This window comes from Polypterus senegalus, chromosome 5, assembly GCF_016835505.1.
Source record: "Polypterus senegalus isolate Bchr_013 chromosome 5, ASM1683550v1, whole genome shotgun sequence".
Taxonomy (NCBI): domain Eukaryota; kingdom Metazoa; phylum Chordata; class Cladistia; order Polypteriformes; family Polypteridae; genus Polypterus; species Polypterus senegalus.
In genome coordinates this window covers 106,465,192-106,490,535 of record NC_053158.1, presented here as the reverse complement: position 1 = coordinate 106,490,535, position 25,344 = coordinate 106,465,192, and the positions used below count along the sequence as shown (strand labels likewise).

Below are 25,344 nucleotides of genomic sequence, written 5' to 3'. Positions count from 1 at the left end.
TCTGAATTCCTTTTTAACAGGAAAAGAAACAAGTATTATCAATCTTAACAAGAGACAGATCCAGCAATTAGAACTAATTAGTTTTTACTTAAGAAATTGGCTGGAATGAAAACTTGCAGCCACTGTTGTTAGTTTTAATCTGAGTTGATATGATCAGAGTTCAAGGTAAAAAACACCTTTTTAAGATTGAATCTATTGTGAATTTAATACATTCTTATACATAGGGACTGGAAAAGGGCCATGTGGCAGTCTACAATACCCAGAAATAACTAGAAGAAGACAACATATAAAAATTATGTGACCTGAATTGGGCTTTCTTGTGATGTTCTTGCAAAATAAATCACAGAGGACTAGGTAAAATGAAAATGGAGTGTTTACTTTAAGAAACAGAAAATTCAGGGATAGCTAATATAGAAGAAGTAAAGCAATTACACAACACTACAAAATGATAAAAGCTAGTGTTTTGTAGGCCTGTTTAAGTAGTTGTATGTTCTCAAATATTCTCCAGTTAATCCCTGAGGTGGCCGATTCACTTTTCTCTTTATATACCCTGGCCACAGCACTATTACTTAACCTTCCTTTCCTTTTTTGCCAAATGAGCCCGTACCAATACCCATCAGCTTACACCAAACTTAAATGGTGCATTAAAAGAAATAATGTTATTATACGTAGCAGAAACATGTAAATACCAAAGTGTCAACAAAAATACAGGAGGAAAGGTATTTTGATTGTCAACTGCTGTATTAGTACAGATTTAGTATACGTCTTTTGTCTGATATGTTTTCAAACAGCAACCAACGCACAGCCCAACATTGCAGTCAGAGCAGTAGAAGCATTTTACTTTGTGCTCTTTACTTATAATATTTTTTCTGTTGCTTGCACAAGAGAGGATAGAATGTTGGTGCCTGATCTGCACAAGCAATACGGCCCTTGAGTTATTGAAGGCCACCACAGTGCAAAGCTTAGTGACATTTCCTCTGACTTAAACTGCAGTTGCTGCATTATGAACAGTGCCTAGGGGGCTAATGTTTTTCTTGTCTTTCACCTTGACCACAATGATTTTGCCTTTATGTCATGTAGCTGCTTGCTTAATGCTGCACCTTTTGAGCAAATGAATTCACCAGGCATATTGCTTTGGTTTGGATGATGTATACATCAGTTTCACTATCCGTGTCATTCTCTGATTACTGACAATTACTACCGGATAATTCAACTAAAGGTTTGGTTTCAGTTTGTTCCAAGGCTGCATTTTATTCAGTAGATGGCAAAAAACTACTATCCCAAGAGTTATTCAGGCTTAGTACTATAACACTTGATCATTACGGCCGCCTCAAGTCTGTCTCAGAAATAGCCATAATTGCAATGATTTCTGAGCTTGCGTAACGCATGGAGTTAAAGCCAAGGAGGTTAAAAACCAGCGTTAAAATACTTCGGAATCACTTCTAGAGCTTATAATGGTCATGTAAAACACCTGAGGCTATCTTCCCAGATCTGCTTCTACTGGCTCTCATGTGTACCTGAAGCCCTACTGACTAATGTAAAATGTCCAGACTGCCATGCAAGCCCTTGAATAACACAAGCAGCTTTCCTGCATTCTTTGTACATTGGTTTGGGGGGGAAAAAGAACATCTTGTGCCCGTACAGTCCTCCAATTATTTATCCATGTCAAAATCATAATTTCGTCTCGTCCGATGCGAGAGATGGACATCTGAAGTGGAGCTCCGCTAGCAGCGGTGTTATTTTTCATATTATTTGCTTATTATCCTGAGATATCTTGTATTTATTCAACCTGAGAGGGACTGCTACAGTATATGTAAGCACATATAAACATGGCCAACAAGAAGGGGGTCGAAAGAATCAAGACTAAAGCTACATCAAGCTACGATCAGCAAGCCCTAGCTCGAGATACGGCCTCTCAGAGACAGACCTGGATCAGATGGGCGAAAGTACAGACTCCTCGGGACCACGGTCCGCTACATCGTCGCCGGCTGAGAGCGAAAAGGGGAGCGAGGGTACAATCGTGAGTGCAGATCTGGATAGCTCGCCCGATCGGAGAAGATCACCTGAAGCTGGAAGGGGCCTTGAAGTCCGCGGCTTCAATTATGCAACTACGCAAGCCGGGAGCAGCAGGGACACCGGCTTCAGCAGACCCTGCTGCTTCATCTTCGGTACAAAAAAGCACAATTGAACTATCTGAACTGAAGGTGCTGCTCGCTGAGCTCACGCAAGATATAAAGAAAAGCGAGAAGGCTAATGAGAAAGCAACGGCAAAGGCACTTGAGAGACTGAAACAGGATTTAAAACAGGAGATGGAAAGGCTGCGTGAAGAGGTGCAACTTGAGCGACAGGTGCTGGGTAAAATTGAAGAGCGAATTCAGGAAAACTCGGTTAGACTGAGCACGCTTACTGATCAATTGGAGGATCTCAAGGAGACATTCACGTATCGGATTGAAATGGCCGAAAAGGCAGCTGCCAGTGCCGAGGAAAAAGCAGTTAATGTCAGCTCCGAATGCAAAAAACTCGGAGACAGACTGGCTGCTTTGGAAGATGGGAGTAGAAGGAATAATGTCAGAATTGAAGGTCTGCCTGAGAATCGAAAGTTCAAACCCTGTGAAATTCGTAGCTGAACTTTTTTTCCAAAATAATCGGGGAGGACTTTAAAGCAGAATCTGAGATAGCAGCGGCTTACCGCGTACGCGGATCAAACACCATCAGACCCCGACCAAGATCTTTTATAGTTCGTTTTGAACGATTAGCATTTAAGCTAGAGGTGATGGCACTCCTCAGAAAAAAGGAAGATATTATATATGAAAATAACCACATTCGTATCTTCCCTGACTTCTCTCCAGCAACAGCTACTAAACGCGCAGCCTTCTATAACATTAAACAGCGGTTACGGCAAGCCAGCGTCAAATACAACCTCTTGTATCCGGCAAAACTGAAAGTGGAATGGCAGGGTCAATTCTATGTCTTCGCTAGCAAGGAAGAAGCAGAGAAAGAATTAAGAAAGCTGATCCCTGGACTATTCTGATACATAATAGTGAGTCATGGCCGTTAATGATATAGCAATGATTAACAATCTACTGTCTGATCTGTTTGTTTTAAAATACGGGTTTTTATCAGAATATATTCTCATTATTACTTAGTATTACTAGGGCGCTATCTGTTTGTTTTATTGTGCTTAATTAATCCTTTTTTTTTTTTCTTTTTTCTTTTCTAATTATTTTATCTTTACCCTAAACGAGACTGTTCAATATCATACCCTTGGTTTATTGTTATTGCTATTACTGCATTAAGACATGTTATGCTTATTCTGGACACATTTTTAACACCATCCCCCGGGTTTATTATCTGGGTGTATTATCTTAATGCACTAAAATTGCTGAAGACTATATATATATATACATATATATATATATATATATATATATATATATATATATATATATATTAAGTGCAAAATTCTTTTTTTTTTTTCTCTTTTAAAGACTATATTGGTAACAGATATCTCTATCTTTTAACCCTAAAGCGCCGCTGCATTGGGGCTTGTTTTGCTTTGGACGTACTCTTATCTCTGGGTATGTCAGAGGACTGGGACTATGTAAAGTGGGTTTTAGCCTCACTTGGGGAGGCAAAGAGGGAGGGTGGGGGGTTAAGGGGAGGAGAGAAAGACAGCAGGCCTGATCTATACCTAATCTATCCTCACAATCTTTATAATTATTACTACCAACATAATAATAAGCTATATGGCAACAACTCTAGGGGAAATAGGAAATTAAGACCAAAAGATGTCTCACTCCCAGTTAACACTAGAATTACCAGAGCCTACGAAAAAACTCGTAATTCCGTCCCACCTTAAACTGCTTCTTAAATCCCTTCACACCTCTCGCCAGCCCTTTGTCTTCTAAATGTGCTGATAAAGAGAAGCCGGCTATTCCATCCCCCCACCAATTTAGAACGTGCACGAACTTCTCTCAGCTCAGGCCTTGATTGAGTATCTGGGAGTGAAGTGGAGTTTTAGAGTGGAAATAATAGATTGTTGTTTGGAACACACGCATTTCATGTCTGTTCCGTTTCTACAGTAATCTGTGTCAACACATTTTTAAAACAGAAACTTTTTTATATTCTAGTAGTAGATGACAAAATGTAGGCATAAACTATATAATGTATGAAGCCTGAAGTCCAAATAGCAAAGAAACATTTTCACAAGAATAACACAATTGCACTTTTATTCAAACATATAACTGCAGAAACAAAAAGCAGCCTTAACATGCGACATTGACACCAGTTTATTCTAACTGACTCCGTGGCTCAATAGACTCAGCCCGCTTGGAATCAAAGGGTGGGTTCGATCCTCGCTCCGTTTTGAGAAGTAAACTGCTCTTGTCTTACTGTTTTAGAATAAAAGCATACATTTGATTTCAGTCTGTAACAGCCGGTGCAGTTTATGATCCTTGTAAAGGTTAGCTTTTTTTTTTTTTTATTCACTTTTCACTCTCAGTCGCGTTCAGAATCAATCCATACAACCCCATCTGACACGGCTATTTTCACTAATACAGTGGTATCGTGGTACACTGCAGAGCTATAGCGCGTCTTTAGTGAAAACAGCCGTGTCAGATGGGGTTGTATGGATTGATTCCTGAACGCCACTGAGAGAGTGAAAAGTGAATAAAAAAAAGCTAACCTTTACAAGGATCATAAACTGCACCGCTGTTACAGACTGAAATCAAATGTATGCTTTTATTCTAAAACAGTAAGACAAGAGCAGTTTACTTTAAAACGGAGGGGCGAGGATCGAACCCTGACCCTTTGATTCCAAGCGGGGCTGAGTCTATTGAGCCAATGGAGTCAGTTAGAATAAACTGCGTCAATGTCGCATGTTAAGGCGCTTTTTGTTTCTGCAGTTATATGTTTGAATAAAAGTGCAATTGTGTTATTCTTGTGAAAATGTTTCTTTGCTATTTGGACTTCAGGCTTCATACATTATATAGTTTATGCCTACATTTTGTCATCTACTACTAGAATATAAAAAAGTTTCTGTTTTAAAAATGTGTTGACACAGATTACTGTAGAAACGGAACAGACATGAAATGCGTGTGTTCCAAACAACAATCTATTATTTCCACTCTAAAACTCCACTTCACCCCAGATACTCAATCAAGGCCTGAGCTGAGAGAAGTTCGGCACGCTCTAAATTGGTGGGGGGATGGAATAGCCGGCTTCTCTTTATCAGCACATTTAGAAGACAAAGGGCGCTGCCGGAGAGGTGTGAAGGGATTTAAGAAGCCGTTTAAGGTGGGATGGAATTACGAGTTTTTTCGTAGGCTCTGGTAATTCTAGTGTTAAGACTATAAAATGACATCAAAAACTCAGAATCAGTGGGTCCATGATGGGACAGTTAACTTCGTAAGCTGGAATGTTAAAGGCCTGAATCACGAATTAAAGAGAAAGAAAGTACTGTCTCACCTAACAGGTCTAAATGCTAAAATAGTATTTTTACAGGAAACCCACTTACTAAGCAAGGATCAGTTCCGCTGCAAAAGACTGGACTGGCCAATGTTCCATTCTAGTTTTACAAAGAAAACTAGAGGTGGGAATTCTCATACATAGAACAGTACCATTTGTAGCATCAGATGTAGTATTGGATCCTGAAGGGAGATATGTAATGGTCATGGGAGACTTATCTAACTGTAAAATGATTTTGATAAATGTTTATGCACCTAATGTTGATGATAAGGAATTTACACAAAATTTATTTGCATCCATTCCCAATCTGAACACTCATAAAGTTATAATGGCTGGGGACTTTAATTGTGTTCTAAATCCACTTTTAGATAGACTTCCTCCACAGGGGAACAATCTAACACCGCAAAGACAATTACAAAGTTTATAACTGATCACAACTTATCAGACCCCTGGAGGTTTTTAAACCCAAATTCAAGAACATATTCTTTCTACTCACCAGTACATCATTGCTACTCAAGGATTGATTACTTCTTTATAGACAATAACTTCTTGCCTAAGATTAAATCTTGCAAATACGATGCTATTGTTATTTCTGACCATGCACCTATGATCTTGGAGCTGAAATTACTAAGCCCCATACACTCACCCGCAGATGGCGCTCAACCGCTTCTATTAGCTGACGAGAATTGTACTGAATTTATATCCAAACAAATCAAATTCTTTCTAGAGACAAATACATCCCCTGAGATCTCTGCAGGAATACTCTGGGAAACTCTTAAGGCCTTCTTAAGAGGACAGATTATCTCATATCTTTCCCACAGAAATAAATCCGCCAAGAAAGTAGCAGAGATAAAAAGTAAATTACTAAAATAGATGAAGAACATGCCAGACTACCAAGCGAGACTCTACATAGAGGAGGCAGGCTCTACATTCAGAATTAAACCTCTTGACAACTAAAGAAACTGAACAACTAATTTACAAATCCAGACATCATTATTATGAACATGGAGAGAAAGCTAATAAGCTTTTAGCTCAACAAATTCACAAGCAAGAAGTGCAACGCAATCTCGTAATTACTAACAACGGAGATAAAATCATCGAACACAAAAATATAATGCACACTTTCAGAGACTACTATAAATCCCTATATACTACTGAGTTTAAAGAAGACAATATACAATCTAATGCATTTCTGGATACATTACAGATACCACAAATAGACGCTTTTAGTGTGGAGGAACTTGATAAACCTCTGTCATTATCAGAATTACTAGATGCTATAAAGTCACCCAAGGTGGAAAAGCAGCAGGCCCTGATGGCTACCCTGCAGAGTTTTACAAGAAATTCTCCGCTCAGCTAGCTCCCTCCTATTAGCAACATTTACAGAAGCCAGAGATAACCAATCTCTTCCACAAACCTTTCGCCAAGCACTAATCACTGTCTTTCCAAAACAAAATAAGGACTTATTACAATGTGCATCATACAGACCAATTTCACTTCTGAATAACGACGTTAAAATACTCTCTAAAATCATAGCTAGAAGGATGGAGAAAGTGCTCCCTCGTAATATCACAAGACCAAACTGGATTTATTAGGGGCCGACACTTATCTTCAAATCTTCGACGCCTGTTTAATGTAATATACTCACCAACTAAATCAAACACCCCAGAAATATTATTATCATTGGATGCAGAAAAGCATTCGACATGATTGAATGGAAATACCTTTTACTACATTGGAGAAGTTTGGGTTTGGCCCAACATTTGTGCATGGATTAATTACTGTATACTAACCCAGAAGCTTCAGTTTGCATCAACAACATTTGCTCAGACTACTTTAAACTAGAACGTGGCACTAGACAAGGATGCCCTTGTCACCACTGCTGTTTGCAATTGCCATTGAACCACTGGCAATACATTGTCGAAATACTGATCAGATAAAGGGGATTAGCAGAGAAGGACTGGAACAGAAAATCTCATTATATGCAGATGACATGGTACTGTATATATCGACCCAGAAAATTCTGTGCCTGCAGTCTTAGCAGCACTCACAGAATTTCAAAAGATCTCTGGTCTCAGAATTAATCTGAATAAAAGTGTACTCTTTCCAGTGAATTCTCAAGCATATAATATTAGATTAGACACCCTACCTTTCATCATTGCAGAACAGTTTAAATACCTCGGGTAAACATCACAAGTAAACATAAAGCTCTTTATCAACAAAATTTCGCGTCTGCATGGAAAAAATTAAACAAGACTTGCATAGATGGTCAACCCTTCATCTCACACTAGCTGGAAGAATTAACACTGTTAAGATGAATATTCTTCCTAAGCTCCTTTTTATTTCAAAACATACCAATATACATTAATAAATCATTCTTTAAGCAATTAGATTCAACAATAACCTCATTTATTTGGAATTCAAAACATCCACGCATCAAAAGAGCGACCCTACAAAGACAAAAGGCAGAAGGTGGCATGGCTCTACCTAACTGCCAGTTTTATTACTGGGCAGCAAATATACAGGCTATAAGAACCTGGACACAAATAGAAGAACATACACAGGCTTGGACCGCAATAGAAGTAAAATCCTGCAGTACTTCTTTGTATTCCTTGCTCTGTGCTCCAATAAACACACGCTATCGGCAATACACTAATAACCCAATTGTGCTCCACTCACTTAGAATCTGGAACCAATGTAGAAAGCATTTTAAGACGGAGAAGCTTCTATCTGTGGCACCCTGCAAGAGAACCACCTCTTTCAACCTTCACAAACATATGCAGTTTTAATATCTGGAAAAATTTGGAATTAACTTGCTTAGAGATCTTTATATAGACAACGCCTTTGCATCCTATGAACAATTACATTCCAAATTTAACATTCCAGCTACACATTTCTTTCACTATCTTCAAATCAGGAACTTTGTTAAACAGAACCTTCCAGATTTTCCTCATCTTGCACCCTCATCCATGCTGGAAAAATTATTGCTCAATTTCAAGGAGTTAGACTCCATCTCTACAATATATAAAATCCTTTTACAATCCCTTCCTTTCAAAGATCCAAGAGGACACTGGGAAAAGATCTCTCAATTAATATATCAGAAAAGGAGTGGAAAGTAGCAATGCAGAGAATTCACTCAAGCTCCATATGCGCAAAGCATACAATTATACAACTCAAAATTATATATCGAGCACATCTGTCTCGACTAAAACTCTCCAAAATGTTTCCAGGGCATGATCCAACCTGTGAACGTTGCAACCAAGTCCCAGCCTCACTAGGTCACATGTTCTGGGCCTGCACCAAATTAACATTATTCTGGACAAAAATTTTAATTACCTGTCAGACAGCCTTGGACTCACAATCCCTCCTAACCCATTAACAGCTGTGTTTGGGGTTCTTCCAGAGGGGCTTAAAGTAGAGAAAGACAAACAAATTGTGATTGCATTCACTACACTGTTGGCACGCAGACTTATTCTGATAAACTGGAAGAACCCAAACTCTCCTCTTTTAAGTCAATGGGAAACTGATGTGTTATATTATTTGAAATTGGAAAAATCAAATACTCAGTTAGAGGATCCGTACAGACTTTTTCAAAACATGGCAGGATCTAATCAGTAATATTTTAAAATAAGTTTATAAAGCACAGAGAATTTTTATTTATTTAGGTATGTTTACAAGCCTTAAATTTAACGTTATTTGGCTTGCTCTCTCTCTCAGGGTGGGGATCGATCTGTTCTTAACTAATTTCTTTTTGTAAAATCTTGATTGCTTTGTATGGATTGTAATAAAATTAATAAAAAAAAAAAAAAATAAAAAAAATCATAATTTCATGGTATCATTTGACATCCAGACCATTATTTCTTAAAGCATATTCCTCCTCCTTTTCCTCTTTTCAACTTTGTCCTCTATAGTGAAGAGGGGGACTGAACGCACCCTTAGAAGACGCAGTTTTTCCCCTGAAACCCCCACTTAAACAGTGATACAATGGGAAACAAATAGTTTTTTTTTTGTTTGTTTTTTTTTAACCTCCTCTTTGCTCTATTAGCTGCTGGCTTGCTGCTGCTGTGCCACGTGATGTGCATCTCGCACGGCGCTTCGAACATTTGAAAGCCTATACTGCAGTTGTCCTTCTGTCTTATTGCCTTGTCTCTCTTCTCCCCCAGACATCCTCTGCTTTATTCTTTATGCTTTATCATGCTGTTTACGAATAAAGTTTATGTTGCTTGAAAACCCTTTAATGAGTCTGTGCAACTGTGTGACCCAAGCCTGACAAGATATATAACACACACAATATACAGTGGGTATGGAAAGTATTCAGACCCCTTCAATTTTTCACTCTTTGTTATATTGCAGCCATTTGCTAAAATCATTTACATTATTTTTTTTCCTCATTAATGTACACACAGCACCCCATATTGACAGACAAAAAAAAAATAATTTTTGAAATTGTTGCAGATTTATTAAAAAAGAAAAACTGAAATATCACATGGTCCTAAGTATTCAGACCCTTTGCTGTGACACTCATATATTTAACTTTGGTGCTTCCATTTCTTCTGATCATTCTTGAGATCACCTTCATTTGAGTCCAGCTGTGTTTGATTATACTGATTGTACTTGATTAGGAAAGCCACACACCTGTCTATATAAGACCTTACAGCTCACAATGCATGTCAGAACAAATGAGAATCATGAGGTCAAAGGAACTGCCTGAAGAGCTCAGAGACAGAATTGTGGCAAGGCACAGATCTGGCCAAGGTTACAAAACAATTTCTGCTGCTCTTAAGGTTCCCAAGATCACAGTGGCCTCCATAATCCTTAAATGGAAGACGTTTGGGACGACCAGAACCCTTCCTAGAGCTGGCCGTCCAGCCAAGCTGAGCTACCAGGGGAGAAGAACCTTGGTGAGAGTGGTAAAGAAGAACCCAAAGATCACTTTGGCTGAGCTCCAGAGATGCAGTCAGGAGATGGGAGAAAGTTGTAGAACGTCAACCATCACTGCAGCCCTCCACCAGTCAGGGCTTTATGGCAGAGTGGCCTGTCGGAAGCCTCTCCTCAGTGCAAGACACATGACAGCCCGCATGGAGTTTGCTAAAAGACACCTGAAGATTCTCTGGTCTGATGAGACCAAGATAGAACTTTTTGGCCTTAATTCTAAGCGGTATGTGTGGAGACAACCAGGCACTGCTTATCACTTGTCCAATACAGTCCCCACAGTGAAGCATGGCGGTGGCAGCATCATGCTGTGGAGGTGTTTTTCAGCTGCAGGTACAGGACGACTGGTTGCAATCGAGGGAAAGATGAATGCGGCCAAGTACAGGGATATCCTGGACAAAAACTTTCTCCAGAGTGCTAAGGACTTCAGACTGGGCCGAAGGTTTACCTTCCAACAAGACAATGACCCTAAGCACACAGCTAAAATAATGAAGGAGTGGCTTCACAACACCTCTGTGACTGTTCTTGAATGGCCCAGCCAGAGCCCTGACTTAAACCCAATTGGGCATCTCTGGAGAGACCTAAAAATGGCTGTCCACCAACGTTTACCATCCAACCTGACAGAACTGGGGGGTATTCCAGAAAGCAGGTTATGTGACATACCCGGGTAAGTTTAAGGGTAAGTTAGTGGATAACCTCAACTTTCGGTTCCAAAAACGGAGGTAACTTTCTGGGTATGTATGTAACCATAGCAGCTTACTCTCTGAAGATAACCTGCCACCGAGCAGGTTATGTTCCAGGGTAAGTTTGTTTCAGAAGGTTACTGAGCATGGCGTGCCCTTTTGATGACGATCCTGTGGACGTGGAAGCACAAATTATCCGAGGTTTTTCCGCCGGGAGAGAGTAATAAGACCGCGTATTGATGTCTTTTCATTTCCAAATGATTTTTTAAAAGAGCGTTATCGGTTTTCAAAAGAATCGTTAATTTACTTGACCCATCTCTTGGCACCGCATATTGCACATGTCACAAACCGCGGGTCTGCACTTAGCACAGAAAATATTCTGTGCATAGCACTTCGGTTTTTGCCTCAGGGCATTTTTTGTATAATGTGGGCGATGCAGAGCATGTGGGAAAGGCAACTGTGTGTAGAGCCGTTCGCACAGTATGTCTGGCACTGAAACACTTCTTACACCCGTTTGTACAGTTCCCTGGCCATAAACCTCTAATTAACCTCTAACCTGTAATTAAAGAGGAATTCCACAGAGTGGCAGGTTTGTCCTTTGTAGTAAAATTCATGACGCATATTTAATATGTAGTCATACTATTTATATCTATAGATGTATTCATCCTGCACACACACTTGATACTTCCCTATATGACTTTCTATTTCAGGGTTTCCAAATGTAATTGGGTGCATTGACGGCACCCACATTCCTATTAAAGCTCCTTCAATGAATGAGGGAGACTATGTTAATAGGAAATCTATTCATAGTATCAATGTGCAGGTAAGAACTGGATTTTGTGTTCAACAAAGTCAGCCTGCATAAAAACATTAAGCATGTTGAAGAAGCCTTTAAGTGACAGAGATAGTAATTTATTAAGTCATATAATGAAAACAAATCATAGTGGTAAACTTACATTTCACCATGCTACTTGTGGTGCATGGTGTGTGTGACAGTGCCCCTGAATGCCAGCAACCACTGGTCGCCCTTTATTAAGGGACAGAGCCAGCTCCTCAGATGGGGTGAGGGAGGTGGTGGTGGGCCCCGCCAGTTAGACGGGCTTCAGCTTGCTTTCTATTAGCTACATGACAGACAGAATATACTAAATCGTGTTTAATCAATAGTTCAGTGATCGTGTAATCAACTATTACCTTTTTGCAGTATGTTTTTATGTTTCATTTTGACTTGGCTCAAAGTTCTTCTGCATCCAGACGGATTACACCTTATTAAATAAGAAACCATATATTCCTAGTCAATACACATTGTTATTTTAACCTAAAGAAATGAATGGCAGGAAATGTGAATGCATTCAAAGTGATTTAACAGTGAAAAGGGTGCGGAAGGGGTGTTTCATTATTTTACAGTGTAATAAAAGGGAGGCGATGTCAATTTTGCAATTTAATACACTCACGCATTTACTCTGTCCGTTATTTTTTGCCAAGCCAACTCTCTTTCTTTAGCCGATGCAGCCGTATTACTTTTTTTCATTATGATAGGCTTGAATTCTTCAAACGCCTGCATTAACACCTCCAACTCCACCTCTGTGAAATATGCCGCCGCTTTTTCTCTCCTTGATCTTCCGCTTTGACTCGTGAAATCGGGCGATCCATTGAAAACGTCTTTATGTATGCACGGTGCACGCGCATTAACTCTGGGTAACCAGTAGGAGGTTGATTGAACTTACTCTTATCAGGTGCTTTGGAACCGACATACTCATGGTATGCGGGTTTGGGGTAAATCAACCCAGAGGTTATGATTTACCAAATGGTAAGTTAACCAAGCTTTCTGGAATACCCCCCTGGAGAGGATCTGCAAGGTGGAATGGCAGAGGATCCCCAAATCCAGGTGTGAAAAACTTGTTGCATCTTTCACAAGAAGACTCATGGCTGTATTAGCTCAAAAGGGTGCTTCTACTAAATACTGAGCAAAGGGTCTGAATACTTAGGACCATGTGATATTTCAGTTTTCTTTTAATAAATTTGGAACAATTTCAAAAATTCTTTTTTTTGTCTGTCAATATGGGGTTCTGTGTGTACATTAATGAGGAAAAAATTAATTTAAATGATTTTAGCAAATGGCTACAATATAACAAAAAGTGAAAAACTGAAGGGGGTCTGAATACTTTCCGTACCCACTGTATGTACTAGCTGCGTGTGGTCTTTGGGACAAAAAAACCTGAAAACTCCCTAGCAGTTTTACTATATTCATGAACTTGGAGAGGCATTGGCTAACCATTAAGAATTACACAGTGCAGAGTACGTGGACCCACCTGTGCTTGCAGACCCACTGGCTTTCATAAGAAGACACTGGCAATACCATATCTTAGCCATATCACTGCCATATGAGTCCTATTAATCTTTGTCTTGAGAAACTATCTCCAGATAGACAATGTTTTTAGTGAGAACTTCAAGCCTTGCCCTCCATTGCTGTGGTGTTTCACTTGAATGATGTTGCTGTTACATGGTGGCGTTTGCAGCACACAGGTCTTTTGTAGTGAGAAGTGAGGTGCATGCAAGTGCTGAAAAAATGTAAAAGTGTATGCATGCGCCATCTAGAGGCTGTTTCTGAGAGTGAACAGAGCGGACTGCTCCATACACACAGAAGTCTTTTAATTTATATATGTCTAGAGAGGTCAAAAAAAAGAAAACCTAACAAATTCATTTTCTCCATAAAGCTAGTTTTATTCTTTCTCATATTTACAACAAACACACAAAATTTTAATTAAATTAACATTTACAGATCGCCTCCTTTTGTCAGTTTTTATGTCATCTGAACCATATTAATGGATTCATCTTCAATTCCCATAGTGCATCCTGCTACCATTTCTTCCCCAGGTAAAACTACACACATGCACCCGGCCATGCACATGATCTAAAATAAAACGTGAGTTATCAGACCTGGCCATCATCATGTACCATGGGTCCACTTCTGACAGTCACATGCACATTGTAGGCTTTTTTGGCAGTGGACGGAGAGCAGCATAGATTCTCTGATTGGTCTGCAGCCTTTTATGCCGCAAGCTGCAAATACACTGTGTACTCTATCACCTTTCTGTCATGTCTAACGATTTGTGCTACAGTAACTCTTCTGTGGGATCAAACAAAATAGGTTAGCCTTTGCTCTCCACATGCACCAGTGAATCTTGGTAGCCCTTGATTCTGTTGCTGGTTTACTGGTTGTCCTTTTTGGACCATTTTTGGTAGGTATTAACTACTGCATACTGGGAACACTTAACAAGACCTGCTGTTTTGTCTTGACCAGTTTTCCTGTTTCCTTCACTTGCTTCCTGGCAAATCTCACCCCTTGACAGATGCCATTGTAATAACATGATCAATGTTATTCACCTCTCCTGTCAGTGGTTTTAAAGTTGTTGTTGTTCGGTGGATACAGTAGATCAAGGGTGTCGAACTCCAGTCCTGGAGGGCCACAGTGGCTGCAGGTTTTCATTCTAACCATCTTCTTAATTAGTGACCAGTTTTTGATGCTAATTAACTTCTTTAGCCTCAGCTTTAATTACATTGACTCAGGCCCCTTAGTTGTTTTTTCCTTAATTAGCAGCCGGACAGTAATGAGACATAAAACAAGCACGACACGACCAGCTCACCTGTACCCATCAAACAAAATATGAAAATAAAGATGAAGGTCTCAGTAAGGTTGATCCCTCAGGTTACGAAAACATTTTAGGAGTTCTTAGAAAAAAACAGAATATCAACAGTTTTGGAAATGTCTGCTGTGGCAAAAAGAGAGCAGCAACAAGGCATAGAATTGAATAACGGGTTTAATTAACAGCAAGAATCAGCTTCTCATTAAGGAACCTGTTGGATTTTGAAGCCCCAATTTAGCTGGTCATCTGTTAGCTCTTTTCACGTCTCATTTCTGTTTGGCTGTCATTTAATACTTAAGACTTAATCCTTAAAAACAGGGCTATTAAAATAGAGGGAAAAGAAGTTAATTAGCAGTGAAAACTGGGCACTGATTAGGAAAAGGGTTAGAAAGAAAACCTGCACCCACTGTGGCCCTCCAGGCCTGGAGTTTGACACCTCTGCAGTAGATCATTTTTACCTTGCTGATACAGTAATTTAATGTGTGTTTTCAGTGACTTGTACATTTAATAATTTAGCATTGAAAAAAATAACTTTTTTCCAAATTGATTTTATTTAAATTGCAGGCTTTACAGAAGACATATCAAAAGATACTACGTGAGAAAGAAAGTGCCTTAGAAGCTAAATATCAGGCCATGGAAAGAGCTTCAACTTTTGAGCATGATCGAGACAAAGTAAAGAGACAGTTTAAAGTAAGTGTATTTCAAGTGTGTTTTTTTTTTTTAAATATTGAACATCTCTGGCCCAGGGTATTATGATGGTAGTGAAGGCTGCCGTAGTCCCATATGGTCTCCAAGTTTAATTTCGAGATGAGGTTTTTTTTTATGTGCGTTGTACATGGTTTTCCTGCCAGAATCTAAAAACATACTGTCATGGATACTAAATCATTCCTATGATCCTGAATGAGAGTGTTAGATTGTGTATGAGATTCTTCTGTACAGATGATTTAGTGCATTTTGGTTTTATTTCTAACTTTAGTTTCTCAGAACTTTGAACTGGATAGGTACACAGGAAAATCGACAAATAAATGTCTCGCCCCCTGCTCGCTTCGCTCGCCAACCCCCATGTTTGATTTTCTGGATACATACTTTTAAGATTTATTTTTCTTTGAATTGTTGCTATTTCATTAGTTTCACTTTTATTTCAGAACTTCGTTAAAAACAATATTTGTAATCTTTTGAGTCCCAACATGCTGAATCTTTTAAATGAGGTTCGTGAGACATGTGTTTAATGACTTTGTACTATAATTCAGTATGGCACAGACAAAATTATCTACATTGTCAGCAGTAAATTTTGTCCATATATTCGATCTCTATTCGCCTTTTCGTTATTTGTCCGAGTAATAATTTCTCTTTGTTTGTGCTAATGTGATTTTACTTTCTTTTTTTTGGCACTGTCATTTTTTTCTACTTTCATATTCTGTATCTTGCTCTGCAGGTGTATTGCACCTATGTTTGAATTTTTGAATTCCACTGTTTTCATTACCTCTAACCTGCTCTGCATGTGTTTGGCCCCCTTGTTTTTTAACCTCTTTATGACGTTTTACTTTGTTTTGTACTCTTTTTCTTTTATTTCTGACCTTGTTTGTCCTGCTTTTTTTCAATGACACCTCGTCCGTGGTGATTATTTTCCCTTTTTTCGAGTAATAATTTCCATTTGTTTGCGCTACTGCGATCTTTACTTTCTAATTTCCCTGCTTTTATATTCTTTAACTTTCTCTGCATTTGTATCGCGCCAACTTTTTTTTGAGCCTTTCGAACTCCAGTGCTTTCTTAATCTCTAACCTGCTCTGCACGTGTATAGTGCCAACGTTTTTGAACGTCTTAATGAAGTTCTACTTTGTCTTTTACTCTTTGTCTTTTAATTTTGAGCCCAATTGGACTTGCTTTTTTTTTTTCAGTTCCGGGCTGATAATTACTTTCCTTATTTTCTGAATTTGCACCTTGATTTTTTTTTTTTTTTGCATTTTTTTTCTCTCCATCACCTTTGAGTCTCTTTTCTTCACGCTGCTCTTTCTTCTTCACTTAGTCGTCAATGTTTCATCTCTAACATATTGTCCTTATACACATTATATGTGCTGAGAGCCCTGGATCTATGTGTGCTTCAAGCCTTTACATGACTGAGTGTTTTGCTGCCCATGGTATTATTTGATATTGGTTGCAAGTAGGGCGTGTCTTGCAAGAATCTCATGTCCTACGTCTCGCAGGACAGTCCTGGGTCAATCTCTTGTCACAAAGTCTCATGTTTAAGGTCCCTGCAAGACGCTCCGTGGCCAATCTCTTTCGTCTTGCGGTTCTTTTAAGTGTCTTTCGTGATCTTCACGTGAAGATCACGTCTCATCTCCCTAGAGTTTCTCTTCCAGGATTTTTTTTTTTATAATAGAGAGATGTAATTTCATTATTATGTTTCATTTGTGCTTTTGCTGAGTTAATTACAATAGTGCCAGTGGCATGCATTGTAGTTATATTTTTTGGATTTGTTGTAAATTGCAAGGTATTTCAAAATGAGTAGTCTTTATCTCTTTAGTTTAACCATGTACACTGGTTTAAGAAACAGTAAAAGTGACTTTCAGCATAACTGAAATAAATCATTTAAGTAAACATAACATTTAAGTTTAAACAATACAGCATCTAATTTACTTAAGTATTTACCATGAAAGATTTAGATAATTACATTTTGATTTGATATTACCTTCTATTGCTAAAACACTTTTGGCATAAGAGTGGTATTATCTTCTTGAAAGTTGTAACATATTTTAAATTCTTAGAAGTTAGGATTAATAAATCATACTAAGCACAGCATTGTCATTATTATTCTATCTGCAATATTTAACATTACTAATTGCCTTTTGTATATACAGTAAGTATAATTTCTGTTATCAATTTTTTTTTTACAGCTGTCCCTAACTGAAAGATTTTTACCCTTGTTTTGATTTAGATTTACGATGCCCATGTAAAGAAGGTTTTCACATTTTATTGTTACACAACATTGAATCAAAGTTGAGTTAATTTGGTCTCTTTAATGTCAAAGTAAAACAGACCTCAGCAAGGATAAGCTACAAAGTTATTGATCACAAAAGTATTTGTCTCAGTATTATATAAGTATTTAATTGATGCACCTTTAGCAGCCATAACAGCCTTGAGTTTGTGTGATAGGTTATTATTTGCTTTGCACATCTAGACACTGCAATTTTCCACATTCTTCTTTGCAAAACTGCTCAAGATGTGTCAGGGTGTATGAGGATCATGAGTGAAAGGCCTTTTTCGAGTCCAGCTACAAATTCTCAATTGGACCAGTGTATAAGTTGGCAACTCCAGGAAAATAACATCATTGGTTTTAAGCCACTCTTGTGCAGCTTTGGCATTATGCTTGGAGTTGTAGTAGATAGATAGATACTTTATTAATCCCAAGGGGAAATTCACATAATGAAAAAGTAAATCTAAAGTAAATTCTGGAAAGTAAATCTTCTCTGAAGGCCCAGGTTTCTTGTTGACTGCATTAGGTTTTCCTCTAAGATTTTCATGAATTTTGCAGCATTCGTTTTACCTTGTACCCCCACAAGCTTTCTAAACACTGGTGCAGAGAAGCATATCCACATTATATTGCTATCATCACCTTGCTTCATGGTTAGGATGTTGTGTTTTGTGTATGCAGTACTTGGTGTTTAGTCTGATGGCCAAAAATCTCAATTTTTGTCTCATCAAACCATAGAACTTTGCTGATATCAAAGTCATACACGTGGCCTTCCCTCCAGCCAAAATGTCATGTGTTTTATTTATTTATCAAACAAAGGATTTCTCTTTGATAATCTCACATAAAGCTGTGACTGGTGAATCACCTGGTCAAAAGTTGTGGTTTGTAACTCCACTGTGGTTTGTAACTCCTTCAGAGTTATGATAGATCAGTGCTTCCCAACCTTGGTCCTGGGGACCCACTGTGGCTGCTGGTTTTTGTTCCAGCCACCTTCTGTTTTAATTGGACTCCTTGGCTAATTAAGTGAACTTTTATTTTCCAACTTCTGTGTTTTGAGAACCATATAGAAATTAGAAAACTAAGTTTGGTAAAAAAAAAAAAAAATTAAAATGTACCAAGCAGTTATACGGCAATAATGTATTTTTTCTTTTTAACAATATTTTCATCTTGATTTTCATTCTACTTTTCCAGGTGTTACAATTGTTTTATTAATCTATTATTTACAAACCGGATTCCAAAAAAGTTGGGACACTAAACAAATTGTGAATAAAAACTGAATGCAATGATGTGGAGATGGCAAATGTCAATATTTTATTTGTAATAGAACGCAGATTACAGATCAAACGTTTAATCCGAGTAAATGTATCATTTTAAAGGAAAAATATGTTGATTCAAAATTTCACGGTGTCAACAAATCCCAAAAAAGTTGGGACAAGTAGCAATAAGAGGCTGGAAAAAGTAAATTTGAGCATAACGAAGAGCTGGAAGACCAATAAACACTAATTAGGTCAATTGGCAACATGATTGGGTATAAAAAGAGCTTCTCAGAGTGGCAGTGTCTCTCAGAAGCCAAGATGGATAGAGGATCACCAATTCCCACAATGTTGCGCAGAAAGATAGTGGAGCAATATCAGAAAGGTGTTACCCAACGAAAAATTGCAAAGACTTTGCATCTATCATCATCAACTGTGCATAACATCATCCGAAGATTCAGAGAATCTGGAACAATCTCTGTGCGTAAGGGTCAAGGCCGTAAAACCATACTGGATGCCCGTGATCTCCGGGCCCTTAAACGACACTGCACCACAAACAGGAATGCTACTGTAAAGGAAATCACAGAATGGGCTCAGGAATACTTCCAGAAACCATTGTCAGTGAACACAATCCACCTTGCCATCCGCCGTTGCCAGCTGAAACTCTACAGTGCAAAGAAGAAGCCATTTCTAAGCAAGATCCACAAGCTCAGGCGTTGTCACTGGGCCAGGGATCATTTAAAATGGAGTGTGGCAAAATGGAAGACTGTTCTGTGCTCAGACGAGTTACGATTCAAAGTTCTTTTTGGAAATCTGGGACGCCATGTCATCCGGACCAAAGAGGACAAGGACAACCCAAGTTGTTATCAACGCTCAGTTCAGAAGCCTGCATCTCTGATAGTATGGGGTTGCATGAGTGCGTGTGGCATGGGTAGCTTGCATGTCTGGAAAGGCACCATCAATGCAGAAAAATATATTCAGGTTCTAAAACAACATATGCTCCCATCCAGACGTCATCTCTTTCAGGGAAGACCCTGCATTTTTCAACAAGATAATGCCAGACCACATTCTGCATCAATCACAACATCATGGCTGCGTTGGAGAAGGATCCGGGTACTGAAATGGCCAGTCTGCAGTCCAGATCTTTCACCTATAGAGAACATTTGGCGCATCATAAAGAGGAAGGTGCGACAAAGAAGGCCCAAGACGATTGAACAGTTAGAGGCCTGTATTAGACAAGAATGGGAGAGCATTCCTATTTCTAAACTTGGGAAATTGGTCTCCTCGGTCCCCAGACGTCTGTTGAGTGTTGTAAGAAGAAGGGGAGATGCCACACAGTGGTGAAAATGGCCTTGTCCAAATTTTTTTGGGATTTGTTGAAATTCTGAATCAACATATTTTTCCCTTAAAATGATACATTTTCTCAGTTTAAACTTTTGTTCCGTGATTTATGTTCTATTCTGAATAAAATATTAGAAGTTGGCACCTCCACATCATTGCATTCAGTTTTTATTCACGAGTGTCCCAACTTTTTTGGAATCCGGTTTGTACTAATTAGTAGGTCTGATGCTAAAGTAGTTGCAGCCTTTGATTATTCAGTGTTGTTTGCCTGGGTATCTGCTCTGCTCATTTTTAATTGTCATTAATAAGATACAACAAAGGGGAAAACAGCACAGAGAAAGGGCAAAATATAATGAAATCAACAAAAGAGAATTAAGCATTTAAATCTATAGCAAAAGCAGAAATCTTTCTAAATGTCTTATACATGTAAAAATCATGCTGCTGTGCTTTTCTGAATGAAGAATAAGAAAAAAAAATACCAGCTAATTAAATGAGATCAGTGCTATCAGGTGTTGTCACTGATTATGAATCTGGTTGGAACAAAAACCTACAGCCATAGTGGACTCCCAGGACCGAGTTTGGGAAGCACTGTGGTAGATCTTATAATAATTTAGTTTTTGTGGAATCAAGGCAGATTTACAGCTGAGCTATACTGTTCCCATTTCTTGATGAGCGATTTAACAGAATTTCAATTTTCAAGAGATATTCAGTGACTTGAATATATTCTTATATCCAGTCACTGACTTGTGTTTTTAAATTCTCTTTTTACAAAGTTGCTTGGAGTGTTCTTTTGTTTTCATTGTGAAGGTTTAGTCATGATGCTGACTCCCCAGACGTTTCCAGATACAGGTGTATACATAATACAATCAGCTGTAGCCTCTTTAGTACGGATGGGTGATCACCATTTAACTACGTATGTAATGTCTAAAACCATCTAGCTGTATCAGTGATGATTTAAGTGTGTTATATTGAATACTTATGCAAGTCTGAGTTTTATATTTGTAATTAACTTAGTCCACTTTTCAGAGTTCTATTTTTACTTTGACATTAAAGAGTCTTTTTCTGTTGATTGATATCAAAAGCCACATTAAATTCACCCTTTTGTGATTCAATGTGATATATAATGTTGTATAACAGTAAAATGTGAACAATTCCAAGGAGGTAAACACTTGTTATAGGCAATTTAAAACCTTTCACAATTGTAAATAACAGAAGAGGCCACAAGCACAGAAAACGTATAATCAGGTTATCATGTTTGAAATGTACTGTCAGCTAGCTGTTCCTTTTGTTGAAATGTTGGTATTAATATATTCTTATACAGTTGCTCATAATTTAATTCTTTAAAAATATTTACAAAATACTTTCAATAGATATTGCACTACAATCACTAACACTAAGGTCTACATTTCAACCTGTCTTAGATGGGTAGCACAGCTAGTTGTTGGTATAAAAGCCTGTGTAGTACACATTATTGAGCACAAAATATAGCTTATTATCTATGCTCTTAATTTTATGCAATTTGTTTTCTTCATCTTTATTACAGATCCTACTAATTCCTGAAGACTCAATGCTACATTGAAAAACGTTCAATGGTCAACTTTTTTTTTTCTCTTCTGTATCATGAATATATCCCACCCTTTTAATGTAATGTGTTTTACTAAAACAGTTAATAAGCAGAGACGTGTGACATATTTCTGCATGAAAAATACCCTTCTCTGGGGCATCTTGAATGACTACCTGCAACTGTTTGATCCTTGAAAACGGGTGATGCTAGATTGACCAAGTGAAACCTAAAGTAACACTCATTCTGGAAATTGTGACTCATGTTTCCAGGATGTTTGAGTAAATAATTGGATTCAGCAACTGCAAATTTATTTTTAGAATTTTTGTCAGGGTCTTAGTTATAGCCCATTGTGCAGTAAGTTTAGCCAAGTTTATTCCTCTGTATTTTGCATGAAATATAGGCTAGGACCAACCTGAAAATATACAGTATATCATATCCACAGTTTTAGTCAATGATATTTTTTATTGAATTTATTAAAAGCATATAACATTCTATACAATCAAGTCAAACTTAACAAAAGTAAAATCAAATTAACCCCCACCAATAAGAAAGACAGGAAGGCCAACAACCAGAGCAAAACTGTTAAGAGTAGTATAGAGAGAAAGGAGTCTTTTCCCCCAATATTTATAATACTGTCCACTACATTAACCGTATTTAGTCCGGAGCATTCCACCTTACATAATTGTAAAGAGAATTACATATTTCTTTTTTCAGTAAACATTAGCATGGATCAGTTTAAGTTATAATGTTGTGTTGTGCTCTTAGCTTAAATTTAAGAATTGTGAAACATTTTTTCTATGATACTGTATTTAAGTGATTGATTGAAGTTTTTATACAGAACTGTTGATTCTGTATGCATACTGTATCTCAGTGTATTTTGGTTTTTGTAATGCATTTTCAGCTTTTATTCGGTAGTGCTTGACTCTTCATTACAACTTCAATAACTTCAGTCCTCTGTTTACACCATATCTCATCTAAGGCTGTTAGTAAAGTTACTTGTGGGAAGGTCATTAAAACTTGTAATCTTGAAGAAGGGGAAATTGTCCTCGATAACTTGAACTCTTAGCAGCATCAGTTTATATGTTTCTTTAAGTAGTGACTCCAGTCACATGCAAAAGATCACTGGTAGCTGACATATCAGACATGACATTTCCAGACAGATTTAAAAAAATACAGTGGTACAATTAAATCAGAAACGCAAAGTTAAGATGTGTTTGTTCTATAAATGTAATGATCTGATTTTTGTTTCAGATTTTTAGAGAAACAAAAGAGAAGGAAATTCAAGACCTACTAAGAGCAAGACGAGATTTAGAGGCCAAATTACAAAGGTTGCAGGCACAAGGAATCTATATATGTGATCCTGCTGATTCTGATTCTGATGACAACCGCACTGATGTTACAAGTAAGAAATGTTGTATTTAAAAATCTGTATTTAAGTTTTTAATTTTTAATGTTTCACTGCTGCTTAAGTGTGGCATACATTTTAAGTGCTTTGGGTGTCTTTAGTTCTATTTTTTTTTTTTTAAATTTTGATATTAGGTGGTGGCTGAGATGGAAATGCACAAATGAATTGTAAGAGCATTGGTTTATTTGTGAGGCTTATTAATTATCTATTACTTCACTGTTTATCATATTTTGCATAATCCAGAGTGATATAATGATAAAATTTGTCTCGATATATTTTATTATTAGGTAAAACTCTGTCTAATTTCATTCTGGTGTTAGGCCAAAGTATTTTGATAATGCACTTTGAGCATAAAGAAAATGTATTATTATTATTATGTACCCTTGTAGTGGTCTTTTGGATATAGATTACAACAGCTTTGGGACATTTTATATGAGTTGATGTTTTCAATTGTGAGTGTCCATTTGTTTGGTTACACCTGCTCTTTAAAACATACTTGACTATTCAATCATTGGACACTTTTCACTTTTAAGCAGAATAGGACTCCTCATGACCAATAATATTACTTAGCATTACACATGCAAATGCCATGCTTTACACTCTGACTGTAGATTGCATGGCTCTAGTTTAGAGGCAAATGATAGCTACAAGTAGGGCTGGGCGATATGACCTTAAATGTATATCACAGTAATTTATACACATTTAAATCGATAATGATAAATTTAAAGAATTTTAAAAACTATCTCAAAAATATCACATTTTTGAACAGTGTTTATTTGTCATGGTACAGATATTTAAACTTGTGTATTACATTATATTACTGAATTGCTATGTTTTAAAAGACAAAACTGTTTGAGCTTCACACAGCTCTCAGCTCATTGTTGTATATTATAGATATACAACAATAATTTTTAATACTTATGAAACATTTTTACAATACTGAACAATGCATACTTAAATTTTTAGCAGACACTATTTATGAAGTGCAAACTAAATCTGTTTGTACATAGTAGGTTTATAGGGTCATTACTGTCACATTTATTAAGTACATTGAAATTCTTCCTTTTTTTTTTTTTTTATAAAGTTTAAGACTTTAGTTTAAAAAGAATTTTACTTTCCTCTAAACATTCCCAGACACTGCTTTTTATTATATATTTTGTAAAACGTTGTTATGCCTATTAAACTCAAGTTATTCTGTATTCATTTATTCCATTTTTTCTGAGTTTTTCTTTTTCTTTTTTTGACCATACTCCCTTCATATTCCACAGCACTGTAATAGTGATTTCAAGTCAGAAAAAATGCTTGTGTTCTGTTTGGCAGTAGTGGTTTACATTTTACTGCTGTTTATTCAGTATTCTGTTTGCTGAAGCTAAAATAGGATCATTTTTTTCAAATCGGCTCCTCTTTGTGTGAATTGGGTACACAGCTTGTCCTATCTCATTCCCAACACACTGCTTTTGCTTTGAAAGAAGAATGGTGGCTGGACATTGTGAAAGCACATGACAGCGTATTATGACTGGGGCTAGGTTCTGTAGTTTTTTTTATGGGGACATCTGCTTTTACCAAACATACTGACATAAGCAAAATTTGTTCTGTGAGAGCTTCTTATTGTTGGTGTTGGTAAATTTATTGTGTATCACCCAGCCCCTAGCTATAAGCTGTTATCACAACAGCCAAGAATGCCTTTAATTTACAGATATTTCTTATTGCAAATTTATTCAAACCCACATAAATAAAATAAATAAATTAATTAAAATAATAAAATTATAAATAAAATAAATAAATAATATTTAAATAATAAATACAGTAAAGCCCACACATTTAAATTGATCAGTATTGTATAACCAATGCATCAGCTTTGTTTCTGAGCAGCATATTGTTTCATGATAACTGTGATTAGGTAGCACACATCTGCCACCATTTTATTGATTGACTGATTGATTGATTTAATCAAGCCACATTTTATGTAAAAGACAATGGGAATACTGTGATACTCCTGATAGAACTTCTATACAATATACCATTTTAGCGCCTAGCTCTACCGTTTAGTAGTATGACCTGCAAAAGACTATATTCCTGTCAATA

The 25,344-nt window shown here is 37.3% G+C and overlaps 1 protein-coding gene across 2 annotated transcripts in view; it reads left to right on the top strand.

The window, feature by feature from the left end:
- Window positions 1-25,344, top strand: part of nphp3 (nephronophthisis 3) — a 93,682-nt gene that overhangs the window by 9,337 nt on the left and 59,001 nt on the right. For both annotated transcript variants that reach the window (XM_039753191.1, XM_039753192.1), the window contains exons 3-4: window positions 15,290-15,415; window positions 23,106-23,256. In XM_039753191.1, coding sequence (XP_039609125.1) covers window positions 15,290-15,415; window positions 23,106-23,256 — 277 coding nt within the window. The remainder of the gene's footprint in view (window positions 1-15,289; window positions 15,416-23,105; window positions 23,257-25,344) is intronic.